A 25,867-nucleotide genomic window follows, 5' to 3' on the forward strand; every position below is an offset into this window, starting at 1 on the left:
ATAGTTTGTCTTGGTTCTTGTTAGTAGTGTCAGTGTGAGCAGCTTTGTAAGGTGATACTAACTACAGACAAACACACATTACACACACACAAACACACACACATATGCTAGATCAAAGGACGTCTTTACTACATTCTCAACACCATCGGCTGCTCTTGACCAGACACTTACGGGATATGTCAAACGCACCTTCACTTTACCTGGATTATGGTATAGATTGTTGGAAAGAAACATAGTAAGAAGAGAAACGAGAAAGAGAAACAGGCAAAACATATTATGTTTTCCTTTTAAGCAGAGATACACAATAAGCTCTTAAACCAGGCTTTGGTCATGATCATTGGGCATTGCAGCCACGCCCGCTTGTTACAAGGATGCGAAAAAGAGTCCAGTCTATTATATCTGCTAATACACGTTATCTTAACCAGGTTCAGTTTCTTAACGAAGACACGTTACATCTTTGCTCCTTGTCTGTGGGAGTTTGGTCGCCACAGTGGGAGTATGATATACAGTTTGGACATGACACTGGAGAGGAACAAACGCCAGACGTTTGAATTGAGCTAATACCATCTGATCACAAGGCCTCCAGCACGATACGTGCCTCCTGTGGAAAAAAGGGGACCAGTGGTCTCCGTCCTCATACGAGGAGGCCGGTTGGCTAAAGCTGGTGGGATCCCTTATAAGAGCAAGGGGAAGAGTCCCTTGCAGGTCCTTGACTTGGTAGCCAAGAGAGACATCGAGTTCCTCAATCTGACATGTTGGAAGACACCTTAGAAAGGCTCATGGGTGGCCAGTGAGGCAAGAATTCGAGGACATGGTGAATACTTAGGTGACCTTGGTATCACTAATGACTATCTTGGAATAAATGGGAATGAATATCAGTATTATTTCGCCTTTATGTTATATTATCTTAACCTTCTCTGCTGCTGTGGAAACTCATAGAGGAGCAGGATCAGAGCTTACCTCATATCACGTCAGCTTGATGGCTACACATTGACGCATGTTTCAATACTCTGTTCCATTTCACACAGGAATGTTATGGTACGCGGTCGCGCGTTGAAGCCAACCAGTGTAAACGACCGGGCCCGGTTCGTTCTGAAGTGGGCAAGTGGCGTGTCTGTCCGAGATATTGCGGAGGAATTTGGGACCAGTGCATCTACTGTGTACAGATGGATCAGACGGTGGCAACGAGAGGGGACCGTAGACTCAAGACGTCGTAGATGCGTACCCATGATTATACCCGTAATGAAGGACGTAGTAAACATTTGGGCCGAACCTCTCCCATCTCCAACCACTTTGCTGGATTTGGCTTACAATATGCAAGCTTTCTTTGGGGAAAACATTTGTCATCACATCATGCCACGTCTGACCCACTATCACTATCATTATAGATGTGGGTAGAGTGGCCATCACATGGGGCAACTAACTCTCTCTCTCTCTCTCTCTTCATACATGATGAATCACTGTCTCACATGTTTGCATAGACAAACATTTTCACAGTGGCCACCTCCACGTTGCGTAAAGGTTCTTCTCTTCACCGTCTGACGAGAGAGAGAGAGAGAGAGAGAGAGAGAGAGAGAGAGAGAGAGAGAGAGAGAGAATATGCATCATGTGGTAGTCAGTCCCTGCGCTGGAGACATAGTAACAGAGGGAAGAATGTTATGTTGTCTTAATCATTTGTCATTCGAAAACTCTACTACTGTTTAAGAAACGAATAAATTCTCTTTCACTCTCTTATTGACCTTTAATGTTGAATAGATCCTCTCCAACTTATATACTTTTAAGGCAACCAAGTAATAACGATATCATATATCCTCTATCAGGATGATATCCTCCTTACAACCTTTATACCCTGACAGCAATAATGTGAAGGGCAATGCTGATGATGGCGAGTGTGGCAATCGTGTTGTTGATCCTGAGTGTGGCTGTCCTCCCGTCTGCTGCCCAGCTACCTCGAAGCTCTTATGGTAAGAGAGAAGCAACAAAGAACGAAACAGCCCTGATGATCATGCTCAAATCATAATTAAATACTTGATAATGTAATAAAGAACTTAATGTCAATAGGAAGGAAATGTTTGCGAAGGAAAACGATAACGAAAAAAGATAATATTTCCCACGAGAAAATAACCCATTTGAAATCTTGATTCTGGAATGCATTATTTTTTTTCTATTACTCAGACTATTGAAGGGGATATAAGGGTTTCCAAACGGGTTTTAATTCTCTGAAAATAAAATGTGTTAAATACAGATGGGTTCCTCGGCCCACAAGCCCTCTATTACATAAAAGAAAATTTGGAAACCTGCTTAGATCACCTGTAGGTTCCAGGATGAATCAATTCAGCTTGGTGTTATGTTTGTACTCAAACACAGCCTAACCTAATATAGCCCAACCTAACGTAACCTAGCCTGACGTATAAGAGAATTTGACGGTCACTTAAGTGATGGTTCACTGCGCCGCCATCACTAGCTCTCCCGTTATGTCTGTTATATTGATGGATGCTTTTTGACTCAAACATTTTAAGTCTTGCGTTGTTGTCCTTTTCACTTGGTAGTAATAATCCAGACTTACAGCAGATATTTCCCTCCTGCTCTTCGGTCCTGTATGATCTAGCCATGTTTGTTTTCTCACTGTTATACGCAATCAGATATCATATTCTGTGGGGATTTTGTTAACAGGTGAGGGAGAGACGCTGGGATTGGCAGGCAGGGCGGTGGAGGCGGTGCTGGCCAGAGAGCGGCCGCCCCACTGCTCTGTCATCCTCCTCACAGACGGCACCACCTCGGCAACCACTGTCTTCACGGTACGTCAACACTGCCTCACCTTGACACCCTCACATCACCCGTGTCCCGCTGTATATTGTCTCATATCCCCTGCTACGCACACCATTCAGTAACCCTCCATACGATATAATGCTTCACATCTTGGAAATGTATCACCCCCAGGAAATAGAGTGGATGCGAACTCCGCTGGGGCTGGCGATGTTCGAAGTGACAACGAAGGTATTGGGTGCTAACATGACACAGGCTCAACCCCCCTGGATGGTCGACGAAGTCCGGCGGGTAGGTCACATTATCAGGTGCTGTGAGGGATGGTCATATCAGTTTTGATGGGAAGTTATGGCACTGATGAAGGGAGGCTGTACTGTTTCAGAAGAAAGCGAAGGCTACACTCATGGTAGTACATGTATGTCAACAGCTGCGTCAGGTGTCGGGATGCGTGACGTTGGTGGTGGTGAGCGACGACCCAGCCTTCCTGGCCGCCTCGGCCGAGTGGTCCCTCAAGGGCCGCCTCCTGACGTGGCCCAACAAACTCTTGGCCGTAACCCGCCGGCCCCTTCAGGACCTGCCACACCTCTACACCTCCTTCTCCATGATGAACGCCATGTTGATCACCTTGGACGCAACCGGAACTTCGACCAGGTAATGAGCAACTGCCTTGTTTGCCATCGTGAACGTCGTTGCAGCTATCATGTTTGGAGACCAGTGCTGCATTTCCCATATCCCGACCAGCAGCAATATGTGAACTTTACAGTAACATTCATTTGAGCAATGGTAGTTGCAATGGTGGTTGCAATGGCCTTTACCATTTATTTGCAACACCTCCCTCTCTTTGGCAAGAGAACCAGGCGGGATTCTAGAGATTCTCTGCTCCCGAGGTTGAGTGATATTGCCAAACCATAATAGGAAGAACTGACGTCGTTTTGGACTGATGCGGGAGCAATTACTGATTAGAACAAGTGTATTGCGAATGTTTGAAGCTCCATGACTGACGATACTATCACGATGACGTTTTCTTTATCTGCAGGTGTAGCATATATGTACATCTGCCTTACAGCCCCCGGGAGCTACAGGTGGAGCGGGTGGCACTCTGGTCAACCCAGCGCGGTCTTAAGCTGACCACACCTCATCTTCCGCTCTTCCCCAACAAGTTCTCTAGGTATGTATGAATGCCGCCGCCTTTCACTGAAATGTCGTCTTACTTTGTCAGTTGAAGACATGATTTGTTACATCAGTCATTTCTTAGGCCATTTTATGCCTCATTTCATATCTGAAGAGTGAATTGATTAGTCCGTCACAGTAGTAAAAATCCTTGTCAGGTTCAGCCCTCATTCATTGAAAGGTCAAAGAGTGAGGGGTTATTAGATTTACATAAGATGAAAATAAAGTATAGATTTATGAATGAAAACAAAAAGTGGTCGAGAGGAATACTGATAAGAAATATCACATCTCTAACGAGGAAAAGGTCTCACAACTTCAGATTGGTGTCGGTAATATAAGATTCCTTAACCAATCATGAACACCTTGGCCAGGTTCCCCTACGGGCCAATATTTACGGTGGCCTCTGAAGAGTTCCCGCCCCACGTCGTGAAGAACTTGTCCCAAAAAGCTGGAGAGCCGTTATCTTTCGGCGGACCCCTGGCACAACTGCTACAGCTACTTGCTCATAACTTCAATTTCTCGTAAGTAGTGTTGTTACTTCGATGTGAAGTGGTAGAGGTATAGTGGCGCCACTTGAATGTCCACTGGGAGAGGTGAAGTGGCGCTACTTTGTGCACTGTACCATGGAATGAAAATCATAATATTACAATACCAACCATTAACATACGTACTTGAGAATCTTATACATTTCTGAGTAATCGGAGATTGACAGATACAACGCGTGATATTGATGAACATCTGTCTCACCAGGTACACGTTCGTGCGGCCGCCGGACGGCAAGTGGGGAACTAAGGAAGCTGATGGGTCCTGGTCTGGCATGGTGGGGATGGTGGGCAGGAAGGTAAGAGTAGCGAATAGTGTCTTTACACATCGCTGATGATGTTAATGGCACTTGTTAGCGTTGGGATCCAGATATTGAGGGAAATAAGAGAAGTGAATTGGTAGTTCATTATCTACGTATACAGAAATGTGTGACCGAGGGAATCCCATGGCTCATCTGAGCTCTTGAAGCGAAGAGAATAAGTATAATAATCATCCACGGCTGTAGCAAGCATGTAGATACCCCGCCATACCCAGTCTGCTAATCATACTTGTCAACAAATTCTTCAAGTCAATATACAAAAGCTGTAATACTTGGGTCTTCATCATATGGTCTCACCAGCAAGAATGGCGAGACTGCGGTAGAATTTCAACGAAAATAAACCTTCAAATCAGTTAAAAAAAAAAGGTAGAATTCCAGATGATTGTCTCTGTGTTTATTGCACTTTTCTCTATAGTCAAATTTACGAAAGAAAAATGAACTCATAAATAAAGTGCCAAGAAAAAAATTCTTATTATCAGACAACTCCATACATACTACATCTTAACAGAAGGCAATTATCTCCTCAGAGAAACACTGAATTAAATGCACTTTCTGCCTCATTTTCGATTTCTTTTTCATCGTAAATCCCGAAGCCTTAGTGACATCCGCCATCTGTCCCCCTAAACTAGCTTAATAAACCCCATGTGACAGATGTCATCACCCTCCGTCATCTTTCCACCACTACTCCCCAGGGTGGCAGTCATCACCAGCCATCACTGCCTATGTCTTCAATTTTCCTGAGGGACAAATAGTGATCATAATTTTCTGCATGGATACCTAACTGCACACACACACAAAATGTGGGCTCGCATGTAAATAGACATTAAATTCAATTTTTACACCCGATGATTTCAACAGGTATAGTGAATAGTAATCCGTAGATAATGATCCACGGCAATAGTGTGTATAACAATATCTTTTTGACATCGAAGTACGTACAACACACAACAGGAGAAAGGCAGCGATTGTACTGCCTATATGTCTGGTCATCGCAGGGAATAAAAAGAAACTGACCTGCTCGTGGCTGCTGCCAAGGGAGACTTTGCGGGAAGCCCGCATGAGCAGACAACAAACACTCTTTCATACATGCTCGATATTTCCCGCGTGAGTGAGGAAGCGTCAAGAACAAATGACTGAGTCTCAGAAAAAATGACTCCAGGATAGTCAATCCTACACATTTTAAGTTCATGAACAACATCCACATGATAACTGTTGAAGGAAAGGAAGGGCAAGCCGGAACATTACTAGTACAAATATTGATATCAAATAATGATGAAAGAAAGTAAAGTGGTGGCCAGTCATACGTACATTCTTAACTCTCTGAGGGTGATTATGCTCGGGGTCCTGGGTTGGTTCGATAATTGATAACTTCTCTACACACACCTACTTGGTTCGGTTCAGTAATTATTGATATCAAAGTGTACTTAAGACAAGGGCTCTTACTTTAGAATTAAATGACCGTTCTAGATTTGGTTACATTATGTGCTCTGGATTGGCTTAGTAATCACAGACCTTAAGGTACGATTACACCAGGGCTCCTGAGTCGGGACATATATTATTGCCACATAAATGTGGTTACATCTTGGTCCCTAGGTAGGTTTAGTGACTGTAGACTTGTAGATGTAGTCACACTCAGGTTCTTGGGCTGGTTTGATAATCACCGACTTGTAGATGTGGTCACACTGAGGGGAACAGAGTCTTAACACCCAGTTTCAATCATTCTTTAAATACACCATTTTGAATGGTTACCAGCTCGCATATCCCCATTTAGTTGACATGGATTAGCTACCCTTCTGCTAGAACTCCACTCAGATAATGTTCTACGGTCACTACGGTGTTCGTTGCCAGGCAGCGTGCACTTCACTCCCCATACAGCACGCGCTATACTGATTATTTCAAATTCAAATCTCACTGTAGCTACTCATGTACGTATGAAAAAGCAAATTATTATGCATTTCCTTCCCAATTTAACTGATAAACTGATTGCTTCCGTGATTTCATGGGACAGTACAGCAAGGAAAACTTTGCCGTGGATAACTACTTGATGCGTTGACTGAAATCACCAGCCGTGCTCGTATGTGCGACAACAAGATAAAACGTTGCAAAGATTTGGTTCAAGCCATATCCTTGCGGGAAATAGGGAATGGGGCCCAGATGGCGGCATTGGCTTGATGGTCCTTCTGGCTGTAGGTGTGGAGTAGAAACTAACCTAAAGAAAAGTGATGAGGGTTTGCTTGAGGCGGAACATAAACGGATCTGAAACTCCTTATGAAAAAAACGTTTATATATATATATATATATATATATATATATATATATATATATATATATATATATATATATATATATATATTGCTATGGTATTAATCTTTGAGTTTGGTAACCCATAACCCTACATATCACGGTGAATCATATTGACAATCTTCTGTATGGTGGAAGCAGGAGGTCGACCTCGGTCTTGGTCCATTTGGGGTGAGCGCTACTCGAGCCGAGGTGGTGGACTTCACCAGGTCAGTATTGATTGACACTCTGAGGATCATGGGAGGCGTAGGGCGGCCTGAGGTGGACCCGTGGGGCTTCCTGCTGCCTCTGGGACCTCTGGTGTGGACTGCCATCCTGGCGGCGCTGCTGGTGGTGACGGGCGTTGTGTGGCTCCTGTCCTTATGCCTCATTCGCGAAACTCGCACTCGAAGTGGCGAACGCGAACCAACTGACGGTTTTTTCCTGTATGTTCGAGTCTTGCTACAGCAAGGTAGGCCACATATGGGTTCAGAGTATGTGATATGATTACATGTATAGCTTTTGGACACTCACATAGAACCATTCCTTGTCCAATTCAGTTTCATTCCTTCAATTGAATTATGTACATTTCGTATTAGCGAGTCATCCATTTCTGCGATATCTGTAAATTTCTTATAATGAAGGCCATGAAAGAATTGCCACCATCAGCAAAAAAAATTATACTGTCCTCGTCACTGCATCCCACAATGCAGTGATGCATTTTGTTGTCTAGATATATTTACAATCGATTAGTTTTTCAAGGGTTGGCGTAGGACGATCACAAATCACCTCACAAACGTGTTCTGGCCACATTGTGGGGTTTCTATGCCACTGCAGAACACGTGTCAGTTTTGTTAGATTTTATACCTTAGAATTGGACGACGTTTTGTTGACGATGGACAAATGAATGAACCTAAGGTGTGCTACAGACACGCGGGGGTTGCCTGGCGAGCGGTGGTTGGAACGTCTGGTGTTGGGGTCGTGGATGGTGATGACGCTGGTGTTGACCAAGAGCTACGCTGGTAACCTCATGTCCATGTTGGCTGTCAGGTACATCCCGCAGCCCTACCAGTCCCTTAGAGATGTGCTGGACGACCCCTCCGTTACTATGATATGGGAGGCTGGAACTGTGTATATTCAATATCTTCGGGTGAGTGCGTGTTTAAAATTACCTCTGGCAAACTCTAATATAGGACATAGATGAAAGACTGACCAATTCCGTGTGTTTTTGATGTGGATTCAACGTGGTTCGCTTGTCTTACTGGATTCCTTGTTATTTCCATCGATATAACATGAAATTTATGGAGACTATCGGCTCACTATTTTCTGGGAACTATGATTATTATCAAAATAATAGACATAACTTCACTGGTTAATTCCCTTTGCCAGTGGGACATTTGATTAGAGCTAATTTCGGTTTTCTTTTGTCTGTATACAACCCACTTGAAATCCTGCAGGCTGTGGAGTCTGGGATATTCCGCGAAGTCATGGACTCAGAAGAGGATGGTCGCTTGATTTACACGACAACCACGGGTTACCTGGAGGCGGCGCAGACGCTGGTGGTAGGAGGTAGACACGTCCTGGTGGTAGAGGACCTTACAGGGAGGGTCATCATGGCTGACCACTTCTCTCTCACAGGTGGCAACACTTTGATGTTCTGGGTTACCTGAGAGGGTGTATATCTTCACTGTATTGTACTTAAGGAGGGATTAGGCGTGGCAGCAAAGGACGAAAAAGGGTAGACATTCGCTTCATTGTACAAACTGATACTTTTGTCAACACAGTCATAATCTGTAGAGCAGGTATGAATGGCTTTTCCACGAGGAAGTGAAATCTGCTTCTTCTCGGTGAAGATGCAATTCTGGGAAACAGAATGAACGATCTTTATATGAATCACGAAAAAAGAATAAAATCTTTGAAGCAGAGGGGATCTGTTCAGGTTTCTATTGAAAACAGACCAAAGATTTTGTGAATTCTGATGACACAAAATCCTTAATGGATGATGAGAATATCATAATTGAACATTCGCTCTCTATCTATCTATACTTGTTTTTCTACCTGGACAGGAAAATGTGACTTCTATGCATCTAGGGAGTTATTCTTGCCTGTCTTCCTGAGCATGATTGGCCAGAAGGATCATCCGATCGTCTCAGCTTTAAGTAAAAGGTAATAACTGCAGTTCCAAGATGTAGGCATCACCTTCACTTTGGCCTTACTGGAGAAACGTATCGCTCGTAATATCCGACATGGCGAGTCGGTATTGGTTTCGATATGTGTGTGTGTGTGTGTGTGTGTGTGTGTGTGTGTCCCTTATGGTTGATCATGGCAGTTATCTCTATTCAAATTTTAACCAAATTCTGTATCATTGCTAGAGGGGGGTTGCGGAGACCTCCTGTAGCTTAAAGCTTCACAAGATCGAGGAGAAAGGTCACTAATGTTATGGCACTTGTGGCAAGACCTGTAGTACGGTTGTAACGGGCCACTGGCCTGGTGGGGTTGAGGCGGCCGGCTCGCGTGCCGGCTGACTTGGTGGCTCAGTCTGGGCGCAAATGTCGCCAGTCTCCGTGGGCGGAAGGTGTTTGCATGGTGTCGAGCTAGTTCACTCCTTATGGAACCCATGTGTGTGTGTGTGTGTGTGCTGTGAAAGTTGGGTGGTACTAAGCAATAGATAGGTGGGCCGTCATGAAACTTCCTTATCATCTGTTCCTCATAAACAACCACATGCAAGTCAAATATTAACACTGATCTGAGTCTTGCTAAGTTTCACCTCCCGTGACAAAATTGGAGAAATTTCACTGCAGTTCATTCATCATTTTCCAGGATTTAAGAGTGTGTATTCCAAGGAATTAATTCCAGTCTTTATGGTCTGCAGCATCAAGTATGTGAACGAGGCTGGATTCTATGGGTACTGGAGGAAACATCTTAGTATCAACTCTACCAGATGTGTTCGACCCCCTACCAAGATCACTGTCAACACTTCGCTCTCTTTTACCAACGTGTGGGTAAGATACCTTAAAAAATTATCATCTCTGGCAAAAAAAACTTGGGTAACACCAGGACCCTTTCATAGGAACTGATCCTGGGGTAATCATGGATAGACTGAATATCAGTAATATACGTGCAATGAATATGTCAGGTACCTAGATAGATCAGACGGTACTAACACCTGCCTGACGGAGACGACCTTTTTCATTTCAGGGAATGTTCGTGGTGCTCGCTGGCGGCCACGCTGTCGCTCTCCTGCTGCTCTGTCTCGAGCTTCTCATTGTTCCCTATCTCCAGACACAGGAAACTTCACCTTCGCTATCTCCTCAGGCTATTAAACTTCACATCTGACTCGCGTTTGGAGATAGCATTAATCGCCTCCTTGGTGTCGAAATTTGTAAGAATTTGTCGATCTTCTAAAAGAAAAAAAAAAAAATCCCTCATAAAACGTTCAATCGCAGGACTCTACTTTCATTCTACCATTTGGCAAATCTGTCATCACTTCTTATAAGTCCAGTTCTCTGTAGCTGGGCGGGAGAACTGAAGACATAACATGAGTAGTGAAGCACATATGGATGATTATATATATATATATATATATATATATATATATATATATATATATATATATATATATATATATAATTGTCTGTACACTATAGCGTTGTTCAGTTTTTAGAACAATTAATTTTTTTTTAATATATTCCAGGGATATACATGCCGCTCCATACTAATCCTATTCTTACTTTTCATACAAATCATGCATACATTTTTATTCACGTCGGTAATAGAATTCATATCTACGAACGAAACCCCATACGAGTCAATGAGTAACCGACTCCTGGATTGAAAACGTGTTGTTGCCGACAAAGGTCACTGATATATTTTTAAAGCAGTTTGCTTTCGAAAGTTTATCGTCTCCGCATTTGGTAAACAATACCATAAGATTACTATGCAGTAGTAAGCAAAAATGATAAAAGCAATAGCGACACTATAATTACTACTTATAATAATGATAACAATACTACTACTAATAATAATAATGATAATATTAATAACATTTATAAGGATTATCATCATTAGTATCATCAACGCACAAAAATCTACCAAAGACCTCACTGTTTTTTTTTTTTTTTCGACCCAGACATTTTAGAAAATATAGCCCGTTATCACTGCCGTAAAGATATTCGCTATTACCAGTCTATATCTTCTATTTGCAGGTCTGTCTATACCTGTGATATGTATATTTTTGTCCTATTTTGTCATGGTTGTGTAGTATCAAGGGTCATTAGACTAGGTTAGAATAAAGGAACAATGAAGTGTGACCTCATGTAATTGACCCTCCGTGACTTTATGGGATAATAGGTTTCCTCATGTCTCGACCTCGAGTGACCTCTGTCACCTGACAATCGTGCACACTCTGAGATCAATGCCTGTTGCAGTGTCGTACTCATATGAACCCTCGCTTTCAGGACGTATGCTACGAGCGCATCAACGAAGTTATAGGGTGTCCATGGGGATCATTTATGACCGTTGTATTGTGTATAATGTGAAACCAGACACAAGGTAAAAGCTTTGAAAAGTGAAAAGAGGAGGATCCCCACCAATGTTTCCCCCCCTTTCCTTTCTTTACAATGATGGTGTGGTAAAAATACGCTACAGAGGTGGAGAGTTTGTCTGATCAATAAACATCACCCTCGGACACCACACCACCGCAGAAATCATCGTATATCACTCACCTGAGGTCAGAACGCAGGTTTGGCAGGCCGCGCACGTCTCTCTAAAACACCAATCACAGTGGCTTGTGTTGTCCTGAAGCATCACTGGCCACTCATAGAGAAACGTATCTCTAACGCTGACCAATGATCACCTTATCCATAAACACAGTCGACCAATGAGGCGTTGTTGTGTGACTCCATCACGGAGTGTGTCCAGTTTATAAAGATGGTGTGAGGCTGGGGTGCAGATTGTACTGGTGCGGTGCAGCTGCCGCCGTCAACACCGTAACAACCAGGTCCTGCTACTCCCCCTCACACGTCAACCGTAAAGGTTTCTGTCTGTTCGAATCATTGCTGGAGATTGTTGGCTGTTACTGGGTCTAAGTAAATTTGTGGTTATTTGTTCATATTTGAGCGTACACACTATCACACACGTTTATCTAATACATATCTAACAGAATATCAACATTACTATCAAGCAATTTATATTTTGTAAAAGCAGTTATCTCCTTTTCACATGTGAGAGTTTTCGGACATTATTCCACTGGAACTGACAATAGTCAACACAGTTAAAACAATTCAAGCAGCATAATTTCTCTTGTCGTACCAGTGAAGCAAAGTTTTGGAAAAGCTGTTGATTAAATTTTGAACGAATAGCTTATAAGTATTTACACTCTCCTTGTAACTAGTGTATTCAGGAAGCTAGAACGATTCTTTCGGAACAAGAGTTGCCATCGGGCGTCAGTAAACTATCATTTACCTCCTAGGAATTTCACCTTTTAGACTGGCACATGACTAGCTCTACCTACGTTTACTATCACGCCTGTTTTTTAAATGAAATCATGATACCGTGAAGTTCTCGTATTCTCAAACATCGTTCATCTGTTTATATATCTTCTGGGAATGCATGACACCAGTGTAGGCTAGAAAGAGAAGTCTTACCATAGTGTCATGAAGTTAACCGTGTTTACATACGGAAGGGGTGGCGTCCACCACGCCATCTTTTGCCAGAGTTTTGCAACTCCTCTCAGTATACCTTCAAAATCAATAGATAAATTAGATATTATATCATTTTACTTTCAAAACCTAAGACGTAATTAGAAGTAACTCACCGTTCACCATTCTTCTTTTAAATAATTAATTAATTCAAAAAACGTTTGCTTACACGTACATATTAAAACGTTTTCTTTGCTTCCACGTACCTTTGAAAAAGTTTTCTTTTTTACTGTAATAGTGAAGCACCAGGGACACAACAAACAGATTATAAAGAAGAGTCTATATCATCTTGATAACAGCTGAGTCTTACGAATTCAGGTCCTTTTGAGTATGATATTTTAAACGTTATACAGCTATTAAACAAGCGGGGATAATGATACAGTATGACGGAGTATTACACAACATGTGAAATACAAGTATTCTTTAAAAAACCTGATATGGATATCATCCATAATCGTACACGTCCAGACATATTTTAGAATATATATATATATATATATATATATATATATATATATACATATATATATATATATATATATATATATATATATATATATATATATATATATATATATATTTTTTTTTTTTTTTTTTTTTTTTTATACTTTGTCGCTGTCTCCCGCGTTTGCGAGGTAGCGCAAGGAAACAGACGAAAGAAATGGCCCAACCCCCCCCCCCCATACACATGTACATACACACGTCCACACACGCAAATATACATACCTACACAGCTTTCCATGGTTTACCCCAGACGCTTCACATGCCTTGATTCAATCCACTGACAGCACGTCAACCCCTGTATACCACATCGCTCCAATTCACTCTATTCCTTGCCCTCCTTTCACCCTCCTGCATGTTCAGGCCCCGATCACACAAAATCTTTTTCACTCCATCTTTCCACCTCCAATTTGGTCTCCCTCTTCTCCTCGTTCCCTCCACCTCCGACACATATATCCTCTTGGTCAATCTTTCCTCACTCATTCTCTCCATGTGCCCAAACCATTTCAAAACACCCTCTTCTGCTCTCTCAACCACGCTCTTTTTATTTCCACACATCTCTCTTACCCTTACGTTACTTACTCGATCAAACCACCTCACACCACACATTTTCCTCAAACATCTCATTTCCAGCACATCCATCCTCCTGCGCACATCTCTATCCATAGCCCACGCCTCGCAACCATACAACATTGTTGGTACCACTATTCCTTCAAACATACCCATTTTTGCTTTCCGAGATAATGTTCTCGACTTCCACACATTTTTCAAGGCTCCCAAAATTTTCGCCCCCTCCCCCACCCTATGATCCACTTCCGCTTCCATGGTTCCATCCGCTGACAGATCCACTCCCAGATATCTAAAACACTTCACTTCCTCCAGTTTTTCTCCATTCTAACTCACCTCCCAATTGACTTGACCCTCACCCCTACTGTACCTAATAACCTTGCTCTTATTCACATTTACTCTTAACTTTCTTCTTCCACACACTTTACCAAACTCAGTCACCAGCTTCTGCAGTTTCTCACATGAATCAGCCACCAGCGCTGTATCATCAGCGAACAACAACTGACTCACTTCCCAAGCTCTCTCATCCCCAACAGACTTCATACTTGCCCCTCTACACACCATAATCTACACACCATTTACACGATACATGACGTAAAGAATCTATCACAAAACTTCAGGTAAATATGTAGATATAAAAACCATATTTGGTGTTAAAATGCTTCCTTACGTCTCGAAGCTCTGGAAGTCTCTACACCTCTATGTCTCCCTAACACCTATGGCCTGGCTATTTTCTAAAAGGTGGGTTTTTCGTTTCGTCTGAAATTCTTGAAATACTCTATCTCACTTGCTTTTAAACACAACCCTCCCATTAACCCTTTTAACACTGTAAGGCCATATAACCTGTAACAGCGTTAATGCATAGAATATATATTCTGAAGCGTTCAGCTAGTGCACTCCAATGGCACCGGAAGACCAAACTGGCACGAAAAGAGTGTTCACAGGTCTTGATCCTCACCAGCATTACGACACTGGGTGTAGAGGGGGTGAGAATCACAGTAGTGTATACTATGAGAAATCATATACAAGAATAAGTAATTGCATAGAAGAATTCAGCGAGAGGAAGCAGTTTTCTGAGGAGGCTACACCAAGGCAGTGTGTGGTTGGTAAGGAAGACTGTGGTATGAAGAGGAAGATAATTCTCAGAGAGGCAATTTCATTTTCCCCCTGTAGTCACAAGTAGTCACTTTTGCCGTCGAGGTTACGGGGCCTCCGACATAGCGCGTCAAAGTGACGTCTTCGTGTTTGCGTCTGTCGATTATAGGTATCTCTTCGGATAAACAACATTTCATTTCATTCCACACAGGAATATTATGGTACGTGGTCGCACGTTGAAGCCAACCAGCATAGACGACAGGGCGCGGTTCGTCTTGATGTGGGTAGATGGTGTGTCTGCCCGCGACATTGCTTTGGCGACGGGGGCCAGTGTGTCCACCGTATATAGATGGATTAGACGGTGGCAGCGAGATGGCAGTGTTGACTCAAGACGTCGTAGATATGTGTCTCTGTTAATGCCACGACTGAAGGACCCGCTGAGCGTCCAGGAAGGTGGTGGTACTTCGTCATTTCCGACCACCTCGATGGACGTCGATTACCCATTCCATGCACATCGTAGAACGAACACATTTCCTCACGACCTCCTGAAAAAAAGAGAGAATTGTTACGCACCTGTGTACACTGAAAATGTAGATCTGCGCAAAAGGAACTATGACCTTCGGCACAATTTGGCGTATGCAGATCTTACTTCAAACTTGAGAGACAATATATTAGTAAATGAACCGAGGGACTCGTTCCTTGTGCCCCCTGGGGCCCAGCGGTGGCTGGGTCCTCACACCACCTGAGCAGCCTGCCCGTCTAACAATCAATATATATATATATATATCCTTATGGTTGTGAAAATCTTGTTAGCATCTGCAAAATATAAAGTGTTGTTGTGAGAGTATATAGGAAAGTATATAAGATAAAAGTTTATATTGCATAGTGAAAGTTGTAGAAAGGAATAAATTCTGAAGATATGTGGGTTTAGCTGTAGAGCTAACATTTATCTGTGATTTCCGACACAATGTAGTGGTTTCAGATCATAATAAACCTGATCCTAATGTACCTTTTATCATTCTCTAATCCTTAGAAAAATAATTCTTGAAACAGTGGAATGTAATCTAATCCCTAGCATAATTACCTTGATGATACACATATTGATACATCTATACCGGTACTCACAACTACAGATATAGAAAAAAAATACATCGTAGAATTTATCTGTGAAAAGATAATTCCTGACAGGAGTAAGATATAAGGAGTTCGTAAAGCTTATAGATTCTTCTGATTAAAATAATTATTTGGTTTACATAATCACCTTACTTGGGCCTTTCTCTTTTGAGTTTACTAAATTTTTGACCCATCATTCATGGTTTTCATCACTCTTTCTCTTCTATTTGTCTCTTAAGGAATACAGTGTATCGGGCCTCGGAACTCTTCATTTCTCTCGAATCCAATTCCGACTTAATTTCTGCTCGATCTTAGACGAGAGGAAACGTCCAGTATTTTTTGTATTCCATCTATTCCTCCTGTACTTCTAGCCGACCAATCCAAAGCAAACTATGTCTCTGATAAAGCGACTTTTTTGCGCACGTTATTTTCCTTTAATTCTACTCTGGACGATTCCACATCTCATCTTACCCCTTCACAAACCCTCCTACAGAACCCATGCAGTTTTCTTCTGAGACAACGATATCCTTCTAATTACTGGTCCATGTCCTGATAGTAAAGTTAAAACCGATATATCAAAAGTATATATATATATATATATATATATATATATATATATATATATATATATATATATATATATATATATATATATATGTTGGGCATCAGTTACATATGTAAACAGATGAAAGTCCAAAGGAAATGGCTAGAATATGAACCTTAAACAAGAGACGACGTCCGCTGTGAATGAAGATATCTTTTTTTCCCTATGATCCTCAGAGATCGGCGAAGTGGTCGGCAGTGGCTATGGTGGGTGTGACGTCACTGCTGTTGACCCTGACTGTGGCTGTCATCCTGGCTGTGGCCCAGCTGCCTCGCCCTCATAGTAAGTCCTCAACTGTAGTCACATGGTTGTCGTTCGATGATGTATTTGTGATGATCGATGGAAGGGATCGTATCCAGTTTAATTAGGTGGTTTGGTCTTGTTATCTATTACCATTGCTTTCTTGTCGCTGTTATGTCATTTCCTTACGTTGATCTGTCAGGGATATTTTGTGATTTTATCTTATGCTTCTTTAGCTACTCCCTTACAGGTGCCTGCGTCATAGGAGTAGGCTGAGGAAGAGTCAGTGATAATGTTTAATGTTTTCAACATTTTTAGATCAGAAGTTTCAGGTGTGTTGTATGGTGCTTGTGTTTGTGTTGCTCCGATCTCACAGTTTAGACCGAGTTATATAATTTTTTCTTGTCCTAAAGACAGAAATATCTTTTTACTGTACAACTACTTTCTTCTGTATGTCAAACTTTGCTTTACGCTATAAGAACCCAGCCTCTCGTGGCACCAGGTGGCAAGGAGACGATACAAGTGGTGAGCGTAGCGGTGGAGAAGGTGCTGGCTAGTGAGACGCGGGACCTCTGTGCTCTCTTCCTCCTCACAGACGGCACCACTTCGGCTCACTCTGTTTTCACGGTAAGTCAACGCTGCCTCACATATCCCTCATATTGTCACATCACCATTGTCTTAATGCTCACTCTCTTTTATCAACTGCTCTAAAGTTACATCTCAACAACAGTCTACACACATGGTTGTCTCAGTTATACTGCCGTATCAATCTAGGAGATGAGGTGGTTGCAGGCCCCTGGAGGGCTGGCACTCTTCGAGGTGACAGCTAAGGGCAAGAGGAACCTCAACATGACGCAGGGACACTTGGCGGAGATGATCGCCGGGGCTCGGCGGGTGAGTCCAGTTGGTCTGTTGCGGCAGTGATGATAAGAGGTAAGTCGGTGACATTACTAGTAGGTGTATAGATTACCTAGTAGTACAAATGCGACTCGAACACTGCATGAGGGTGATGGCGGCGGTGGGGTGTGCCGGTTGACCGCAGCAGAGCGCGATAAAGTAGGGGGCAAGTGTAGGAAAGTCGTGCCACCTCCAATCAGATCAAAGCATCACGCGCGCTGACGCGCCGAAGCCAAACGCATGCACGTCTTCCCGGAAAAGCTACCATCAATTTTCCAGGCCAGTCTAATACCAGAAGTTGACTCGAGAAAAAATCTTATGATTATACAGCGAGATATTCTCATGCATATACACCTGAATATTAACATATACATGGGTTTATGTGACACATCAAGAAGCTGGTGATGAAGATAGATATAAAATAGCTAGGACAGGGAAATCCGTTTCATCACTAGGATCGAGAGTATGGACTGGGATAAGTGCCGTATATGCTTGGTGATGTAACTTACTAATGTAGGCATTAATTGCTGGGAAGGGGTAACTATTGTATCTCAAAACGCGAGAAGCATTACTAGTGAGGGCAGACCATAGTACCGTTTTGGGCAGGCTACACTACTAGTAAGGGTAGGCCACTCTATTAGTTAGGGTAGGCCACACTATTAGTTAGAGCAGGCCACACTAATATTAGTAAAGGCAGGCCATATAACAGGCGAAGGAAGGCCACATTACTTGCAAGGGTAGGCCACACTAATATTAGTAAAGGCAGGCCACACAACAGGCAAAGGAAGGCCACACAACAGGCAAAGGAAGGCCACATTACGTGTAAGGGCAGGCCGCACTAATAGCACCATATCAACGTCAACAGCTGCGACAAGTGTCGCGATGCGTGACGTTGGTGGTGGTGAGCGACGACCCAGTCTTCCTAGTCGCCTCGGCCGAGTGGCTCCTCAACGGCCGCCTCCTGAAGTGGTCCAACAGGCTCCTGGCCGTCACCAGCCGGCCACTCCATGACCTGCGACACCTCCACGGCACCTTCTCTATGATGAATTCTATGGTGATGATCGTGGACGCTGACAAATCCTACCCCAGGTAGTAACCGGCTGTTATGTTGTCCCTTGTGGACACTGCTCGAGTTCCATCGCAGTCATAACCACATTACTTATGAATCGAATTCTTAAATGACACTCAGTTTGAACAGATGAATTCTATAAATCAAAGGCAATATAATGGGTAGGAGCGGCAGGGCTAAAGTCAGCATTTACTGAAAGAGAGCAGAGGAGAATCGGTTTTATGGTGCTTTGTATTCATGTCTTTGTTGTTGTACGTAGATTTGGTTTTCAGAATAGGTCAACTAAGCCGTGTCTTAAGGAGGCAGCCCAAAGTAGGGGCAGGAAATTTCCATAGCATCTTGCAGATTCGGGCTCTCCGAGCTGTCGTCTGCTTTGTGTTGACATTTCGTCTATTTACAGCTGTAAGATGTACGTGTACCTGCCCTTCAGTCCCTCGGAGGATCGTGTGGACTGGGTTGCTTCCTGGTCGACTTCACGCGGTTTCACGCTGAGCGTTCAACTCCCACTCTTCCCCGAGAAATTCTCAGTAAGTGAGAAGGGCCGATTGGTCTGGGAAACTCGATGAATGTTAACCAAAAAGATGTGCTTCCTTATCAACAAGACACATTTCAAAATGATATTCAGAGATATCCAGCATACATCTACTTGAAAATGGGCATGAGAGATATGACTGTAGTTTTAACCAATGTAATTCAGATGTTTGATAAGACGTATATTCGTCTCCTTGGCCACAGGTTCGTATACAGACCAACACTGCTAGTGGCGGCTGAAGAGTTCCCTCCACATGTCATCCTGGATCCCAAATGGATACCTGGGAGGCCCATCAACTTTATAGGACCAATAGCAAACGTTCTGGAGCTCATTGCTCAGGATTGTAACTTTTCGTAAGTCGTAGTGTCATCTTTCTATCTCATTGTGCTTATGATGAAAGTTAGTCCTTTCAGGTTTATCTATAATACTAATGTATTGTTACAAACATAAAGCAATGTCTCGTAGTAGTGTGCACTCTCGGATGGTAGTGCTTCTGTTTTAAGATTCTACTACGACTGTGAATTTTGATAAAGCATGATCATTTCTGCTGAGACAACTTGCAGCTAGAACAACACCAGCATGAGCAGTTCACAGCGCTAATAATAGTTTGAAACACCATGAGCAATTCACGGCTCCATGAGCAGTTCACAGCACTAATAACAGTATACTACAACATGAGCAGTTCACAGCATCATGAGCAGCTTATGTCAAGAAAAATTCACAACACCTATGTATCATAGATATTGTTTTGGAAAAAAGTAACTTACCAGTGAGTGTGAATAACGCTTGTAGTTAGTCAAGATATCATCAGATGTAGCATTCATGAGTACTTACTCTTCAAGGTACGTCTTCGAAAAGCCACTGGACGGATCCTGGGGAACCAAAACAGAAAGTGGGAGCTGGTCTGGCATGGTGGGGATGGTGCACAGGAAGGTCAGTGTCGAGGGTTTAGTATTTGTTCCACTACACATGATGACATGTCCTAAACATCAAGGGAGGGGATGAGTGCTCCTTAAAAGCAAATTGAAAGCCTAGAATGACAAGCTCTGTGAGGATTAAGAAAGGCAATCATTGTCCATGGCTAAATCTCTGACGAAGTATAAGTGTGTCTGTTTAACACCTTTCCTCGAATTTTTGAAGTCCTAGTCTTCATTGTGCTCATTCTGTGTGTACACTGTCTAATTCTGGCTGCCATTGATTTTATGAACCATTAACTATTATTACTATCATTATTATCATTATTATTATTATCATTATTATCATTATTATCATCACCACTGTTAGTACAAATTATTATTATCATTATCATTATTATTATTATTATTGTTATTATTATCATTATTATTATTATTATTATTATTATTATTATTATTAGTATTATTATTATTATCATAATTATTATAATCATTATTAATATTATAAACACAGTCATAGGATTGTACAAATAAATTCATACACACACACACACACACACACACACACACACACACACACATACACACACCGGGAAAAGCATCATGCATTTGGGCTAGTTGGTGAGTGTATATATGTTTGTGTATACTTAAGGTGAAGATAGTGAATATGGACTAGGTTAAAAGACGGGGTAACATGAGTCCTTTCTCCCAGTAACAAAAGCATAAGTATCACAAATAGTGACCATACTCCCCTACAGCTGGTGATTTCAATGAACGCATCAAGTAGTTATCCAATGCAGAAATGTACATAACCACTTCTGTGGTAGGCTTTTGCACAAGTAAGGACCTACGTCGTCAAGGAGGGAGTTGACACTCCTTTTGCAGCCTCGAAGGAGCACTGGTTATTATGTGCAATGGAAGCGAGGCGAATGGGTGACATACCTTTTGGGTGACGGGTGGAGCACAGAGCGAGGCAGGGCCTCCCAATCTTCATGATGCTCGTGTTTTATTCCAAGAATCATTTGATTGCGTTACAAAGTTTAATGAAGAGAAAAAATATACTGAAGATTATAGGATATGTTGACGACCGAGAATCTTAGCAAACACTGATGAAAATATCTTTGGGACAAATAAGAAATGAACAACCATTAGACTAGAAGATTGATATACAGGTCTACAAGCCATTTGACCTGAAGATAGATGTGCGAGCAATATATCCGATTTAGAGGACTGAGAAAATAGAGCAATTTGTCCGCTTCTGTGACCAAAGCCCCACATTGCCATATCCACGAGACATAGAAAGATGTGCTCAGATGGTGGTGCGATGGGTGTTCATTCTTTATGGAGCAATGTAGAATAGAATTCGAACCAAAAGTAGAACCTTAAACATGAGCAAGGTAAATAGAAAAAAATTGATTCCCTGTTTTTAAGAAAAAGATTTGTATACCGTTCTTGTCTAACCTTTGCTGAGTGATTACTCTAGACTTTATAAATTTGAAAATTTGAGAAATCCAAGAAAAATGCACACGCTAATAAGGTGTATTCCTTCCTAAAGGCTGCCTGCTGCTGTTAGAAATTTACCACGATATCCCTGAATCATGTGCACCGATACTTTGGGTAACCACTTGAGGTTTGCATCGGTCACCAGATGAAAAATAATGATAGTGAAAATAGATTATTATTATCTTTATTATCATTATTATCATTGTTATTATTATTATCATTATCATTATTAATATTATCATTATTATTATTATTATCATTATTATCATTATATGCTAAACAAAGGCAAATGTATGTGAGAGATGGGTAGAAAATTAATGTTGATATTGCATGTATCTTTTCGGGGAAGCCTTGTACCTGTCCAGTTGTAGTTTATGTAAAGTTTATTGCCATCATCTATCAAATACTGCGTGAGCCTCACCAGCTGTACATATCACTGTGATGGAGGCTGCTTCATCCTGACCTTTTTTACTCATCTCATTCGGGTGGACACAGGAGGTGGACATTGGACTTGGTCCCTTCGGCATCAGCGCTACTCGCGCTGAGGTGGTGGACTACGTATGGGCCATCATATCAGACTCCCTCAGGATCATGGCCAGTCGAGGGATCCCGGAGGTGGACCCATGGTCCTTCCTGGTGCCCCTGAGACCCTTGGTGTGGGGGATCGTCCTGGTGGCCCTGATGGTGGTGCTTGCTATCCTGCTCCTCATGGCAGCATATTCTCCTGGTAAAATTCGTAGCCACAGCAAGAGGGCTTGGGAGGATCTCTTCCTTTACGTTCGAGTTACGTTACGACAAGGTAAGTCAATATGTTGATAGTACATGCAGTAGAAATGTCAATATGGCTAAGTTTGTGGAAAGAAACGTGTTTCTTCTTCTTACCGAAAATACAGCCCCAAATCTGCTTTTCAACATGTGGTGTCTTTCATCCTAAAATCCTATTCTTTTCCCCAATCTTTACTTTTTCAGTTGTACATACTCTCATCCGGTGCTACGACTGATTCTAACAAAACTAGATTTGCAATTTTTGTCACTTGTCATGATAGATGAGTTTCCAATTTATAACGTGATCGTGATATCTCCAGTTCTATATGCACTGATTCCACTGTTGATAATGAAGAAAGGTACAAGCCTAAAGACTTTGCAGATATGCCGCTGCCCGTCGAGCAAAGTTGGGAGAGACTGATGCTGGGAGGATGGATGATCATGACGATTGTGCTCACTCGCAGCTACGCTGGAGCCCTCATGTCTATGCTGGCCATAAAGAACGTTGCCCAGCCCTTCCAGTACCTCAGAGATGTGATCAGTAACCCGGCTATAAGCATGGTCTGGCAAGCAAACTCTGTTCACTTACAATATATGTGGGTGAGTCGTAGTATTTGAAACTGTACATACAGGTGTAATCTGCCTCATAGCGAGTTGACAATTGCACAAAAGAACAGGATGGAAACCGAATGAGTATGTTTCTCTAGGGGAATAGCATCTTCTCAAAGCACAGAAAACGAATTTTTGCGCAGCGTAGGTATTGCGAACAGAACATAATTCAAGTAGGAACTCATTTTGCCAGAGTATCAAAGACATGTTTTTCACTTCCTACAAAATTTGTAAATACTTTTCCTCCTTATCTCTTCTTTCTTCTTTTCATTAAGCTCTCTATGTTTTGATTAAGGCCCGGCCTTCTTGTGGTGGACTTCTGACCGTGACTGGAGCCTCTAACATAAAAAGATAAAAGGTCACAGATTGAACCTGTTTACAGACTGTGAAATCCGGGGTATTCCGTGACGTGCTGGAGACGGAGAAGGATGACCGCCTCATGTTCGTGACGTCCCCATCCTACATGGGTATCGTGAGGAACCTGGTCTCCAAAGACCGTCACGTCCTAGTGGTTGAGGAACTGACGAGCAGAGACCTCATGGCCGACTACTTTTCACACACAGGTTCTCTGGCAAAGTGTCCCAACTCCAGATACCGCTAGTACAGTAGTTTCGATGCCCTTCGTTTACGGTATAGAAGTGTTGGGGGTTTTCATCTTGCTTGGTTACGTCATTGTCTCATGGTCAATACAATTCAAGGCGAATGTAGTTTAGAGCCTTTCATGCAGTTCACAGAAACAGTAATTCCCATCTTCATCTTTGGGAGAATTTACAGTTTTTTTTTTTATAAGTGTTTCTCGTGTTGTCACTCTTCTCTCCGCATCACACAATGTTTTTACATAATGTGTATAGAAGTATCTAACGCCCTGACAGGCCGGTGTGAATTCTACTTGTCGAAGGAGAAATTCTTACATATCTACTTCAGCATGATCGGCCAGAAGGACCATCCTCTTGTCCCGGCCTTTAGTAAGAGGTAACAATATATCATCAGAATCCCATTAGCTTGCAGTTTATCCCTATGATTAAGTTTATCACTTTATTCATCTGTGTGTGTGTGTGTGTGTGTGTGTGTGTGTGTGTGTGTGTGTGTGTGTGTGTGTGTGTGTGTGTGTGTTTAAGACGGGACGTCACTTAAAAATCTAACTCTTATACAATGTATATCAAAACTCTACTCTTTGGTTCGCTTCTAAACACAAGGTTTATGAAAATGCAAATCAAATACTTGACATCATAAGTAAACAAACTTTCAGTAAGTTATTTTTATATATGCAACAAATAGTAAAGATATCTAATTGTTAATGAAAGTCTTAAATGAGGGAATAGTAGCTTACTTTAGAGGGAAAACTATTTAATTCTATAAGGAAAAAGTATCGTATTATGAACTGATTTGGGTCTCGTGTCCCACAGAACTAAGATAGTGACGGAGGCTGGCTTGTATAACTACTGGGTGCGACACCTCTCCGCTAATTCCACTAGATGCGTTCGAGCTCCTAGCCAGATCACTGTCAGATCAGCTCTGTCTTTTATGAACATCTGGGTAACACATTCATATAACATTCATCCCTTATGAACGTATATCATGTATATCTCTGTTGCAAGATACCATCATAAGACAACTACATATTATCAACATATGATACTTACGAGACGTGTTGTCTTTGATCCAGTATATTAGACGGCGCTAAACAAAGATCCTGATTGACTGAGACGCGTCCTCCGTTTCAGGGAATGTTTGCGGTCTTCGCTGGCGGCCACGCCTTCGCCCTCCTGCTGCTCCTCCTCGAGCGCCTGGTGTCTGACTTCACCTGATCGCATCTGAAATCGCCAAGTGATACCTGATCAATTGGCTATAAAACACACACGTACTTCCCCACCATACCGAAAGGAGAACACTGAGCAAAGACCATATCTTCACTACACAACCGATACGCTGCAAATTACGTACCCAGCCGAGGATAACATTCTATCATAGTTTTACTCAGTATTGCATATGCCACACCTGATAAAGGGAATGAATGTTTCTCAACCATATAAAAAGCAGTGGCAATTTGTTCTCACTCCTGGGTCAATCAATGATTGTTGTGATCACATCTCTAATACAAAATCCAGTGTATAGGATCCTATATGAATTTACCAGTTATCATATGTGATTAGGCAAAACAAGCAAAGTTGTAGGATTTCTATACTCTATATAAAAAAGTGTTTATCTACATATGTAAAATTGAGCGCATTCATTTATTGTATTGCTAATTCTATCGTTCTCTAATTAAAGACGTTTATTTATTTCCCTGATATTCATTGAAATTATATATATATATATATATATATATATATATATATATATATATATATATATATATATATATATATATATATATATATATATATACATAAGAAAGGATACTACCCACATACACCTTTTATGTCGTGAAGGCAACTTGGAGAGCGAGCGCGGGAAGATTGGTAATCCTTCTCTCCTGTGTTAAACCTTCCCGGAAGGAAGAACAGGAAAAAGAGTTAAGCAAAGATTTTCGCTCTGATCCTCCGTCCTCTTTTCAAAATCAGATCAACATTCGAGAGACAACATAGATTATTCTTTAAAAGTTTTAGAAAATGAACTAAATGGGCACAGGAGGGAATGAACATTAAATTTCTCATCTCTTACCTACAAAGTTTGTGAGG

General features: G+C 41.9%; 2 protein-coding genes across 2 annotated transcripts; both read left to right on the forward strand.

The window, feature by feature from the left end:
- Positions 1 to 1,854: 1,854 nt before the first annotated feature.
- On the forward strand, positions 1,855 to 10,518 carry LOC139760963 (probable glutamate receptor). The gene is made up of 13 exons (XM_071684745.1): positions 1,855 to 1,964; positions 2,674 to 2,798; positions 2,941 to 3,057; positions 3,194 to 3,417; positions 3,803 to 3,934; positions 4,308 to 4,457; positions 4,687 to 4,777; positions 7,241 to 7,550; positions 8,008 to 8,228; positions 8,536 to 8,716; positions 9,145 to 9,244; positions 9,951 to 10,080; positions 10,277 to 10,518. The coding sequence occupies exons 1-13, from the start codon at positions 1,874 to 1,876 to the stop codon at positions 10,412 to 10,414; spliced, it is 2,010 nt and encodes a 669-aa protein (XP_071540846.1). The 5' UTR covers positions 1,855 to 1,873; the 3' UTR covers positions 10,415 to 10,518.
- A 1,290-nt stretch (positions 10,519 to 11,808) lies between these two features.
- LOC139760939 (glutamate receptor U1-like) lies at positions 11,809 to 25,445 on the forward strand. The gene is made up of 14 exons (XM_071684726.1): positions 11,809 to 12,112; positions 16,834 to 16,939; positions 17,400 to 17,524; positions 17,672 to 17,791; positions 18,660 to 18,883; positions 19,264 to 19,390; positions 19,561 to 19,748; positions 20,238 to 20,328; positions 22,308 to 22,611; positions 22,960 to 23,177; positions 23,569 to 23,749; positions 24,059 to 24,158; positions 24,593 to 24,722; positions 24,911 to 25,445. The coding sequence occupies exons 2-14, from the start codon at positions 16,861 to 16,863 to the stop codon at positions 24,992 to 24,994; spliced, it is 1,971 nt and encodes a 656-aa protein (XP_071540827.1). The 5' UTR covers positions 11,809 to 12,112; positions 16,834 to 16,860; the 3' UTR covers positions 24,995 to 25,445.
- Positions 25,446 to 25,867: the final 422 nt, after the last annotated feature.

The sequence above is a fragment of the Panulirus ornatus genome, chromosome 38 (genome assembly GCF_036320965.1).
Source record: "Panulirus ornatus isolate Po-2019 chromosome 38, ASM3632096v1, whole genome shotgun sequence".
NCBI classification, from domain to species: Eukaryota; Metazoa; Arthropoda; class Malacostraca; order Decapoda; family Palinuridae; genus Panulirus; species Panulirus ornatus.

What these genes read in the sequence shown, in the direction of transcription:
- LOC139760963 (XM_071684745.1), top strand. Translation starts at nt 1,874, where the DNA reads ATGCTGATGATGGCGAGTGTGGCAATCGTGTTGTTGATCCTGAGTGTG. An exon ending in GCTCATAACTTCAATTTCTC is followed by an intron (nt 4,458 to 4,686) that starts GTAAGTAGTGTT and finishes CTGTCTCACCAG; the next exon opens with GTACACGTTCGTGCGGCCGC. An exon ending in GTCTCAGCTTTAAGTAAAAG is followed by an intron (nt 9,245 to 9,950) that starts GTAATAACTGCA and finishes TATGGTCTGCAG; the next exon opens with CATCAAGTATGTGAACGAGG.
- LOC139760939 (XM_071684726.1), top strand. Translation starts at nt 16,861, where the DNA reads ATGGTGGGTGTGACGTCACTGCTGTTGACCCTGACTGTGGCTGTCATC. An exon ending in TGATCGCCGGGGCTCGGCGG is followed by an intron (nt 17,792 to 18,659) that starts GTGAGTCCAGTT and finishes CAACGTCAACAG; the next exon opens with CTGCGACAAGTGTCGCGATG. An exon ending in TGTCTTTTATGAACATCTGG is followed by an intron (nt 24,723 to 24,910) that starts GTAACACATTCA and finishes CCTCCGTTTCAG; the next exon opens with GGAATGTTTGCGGTCTTCGC.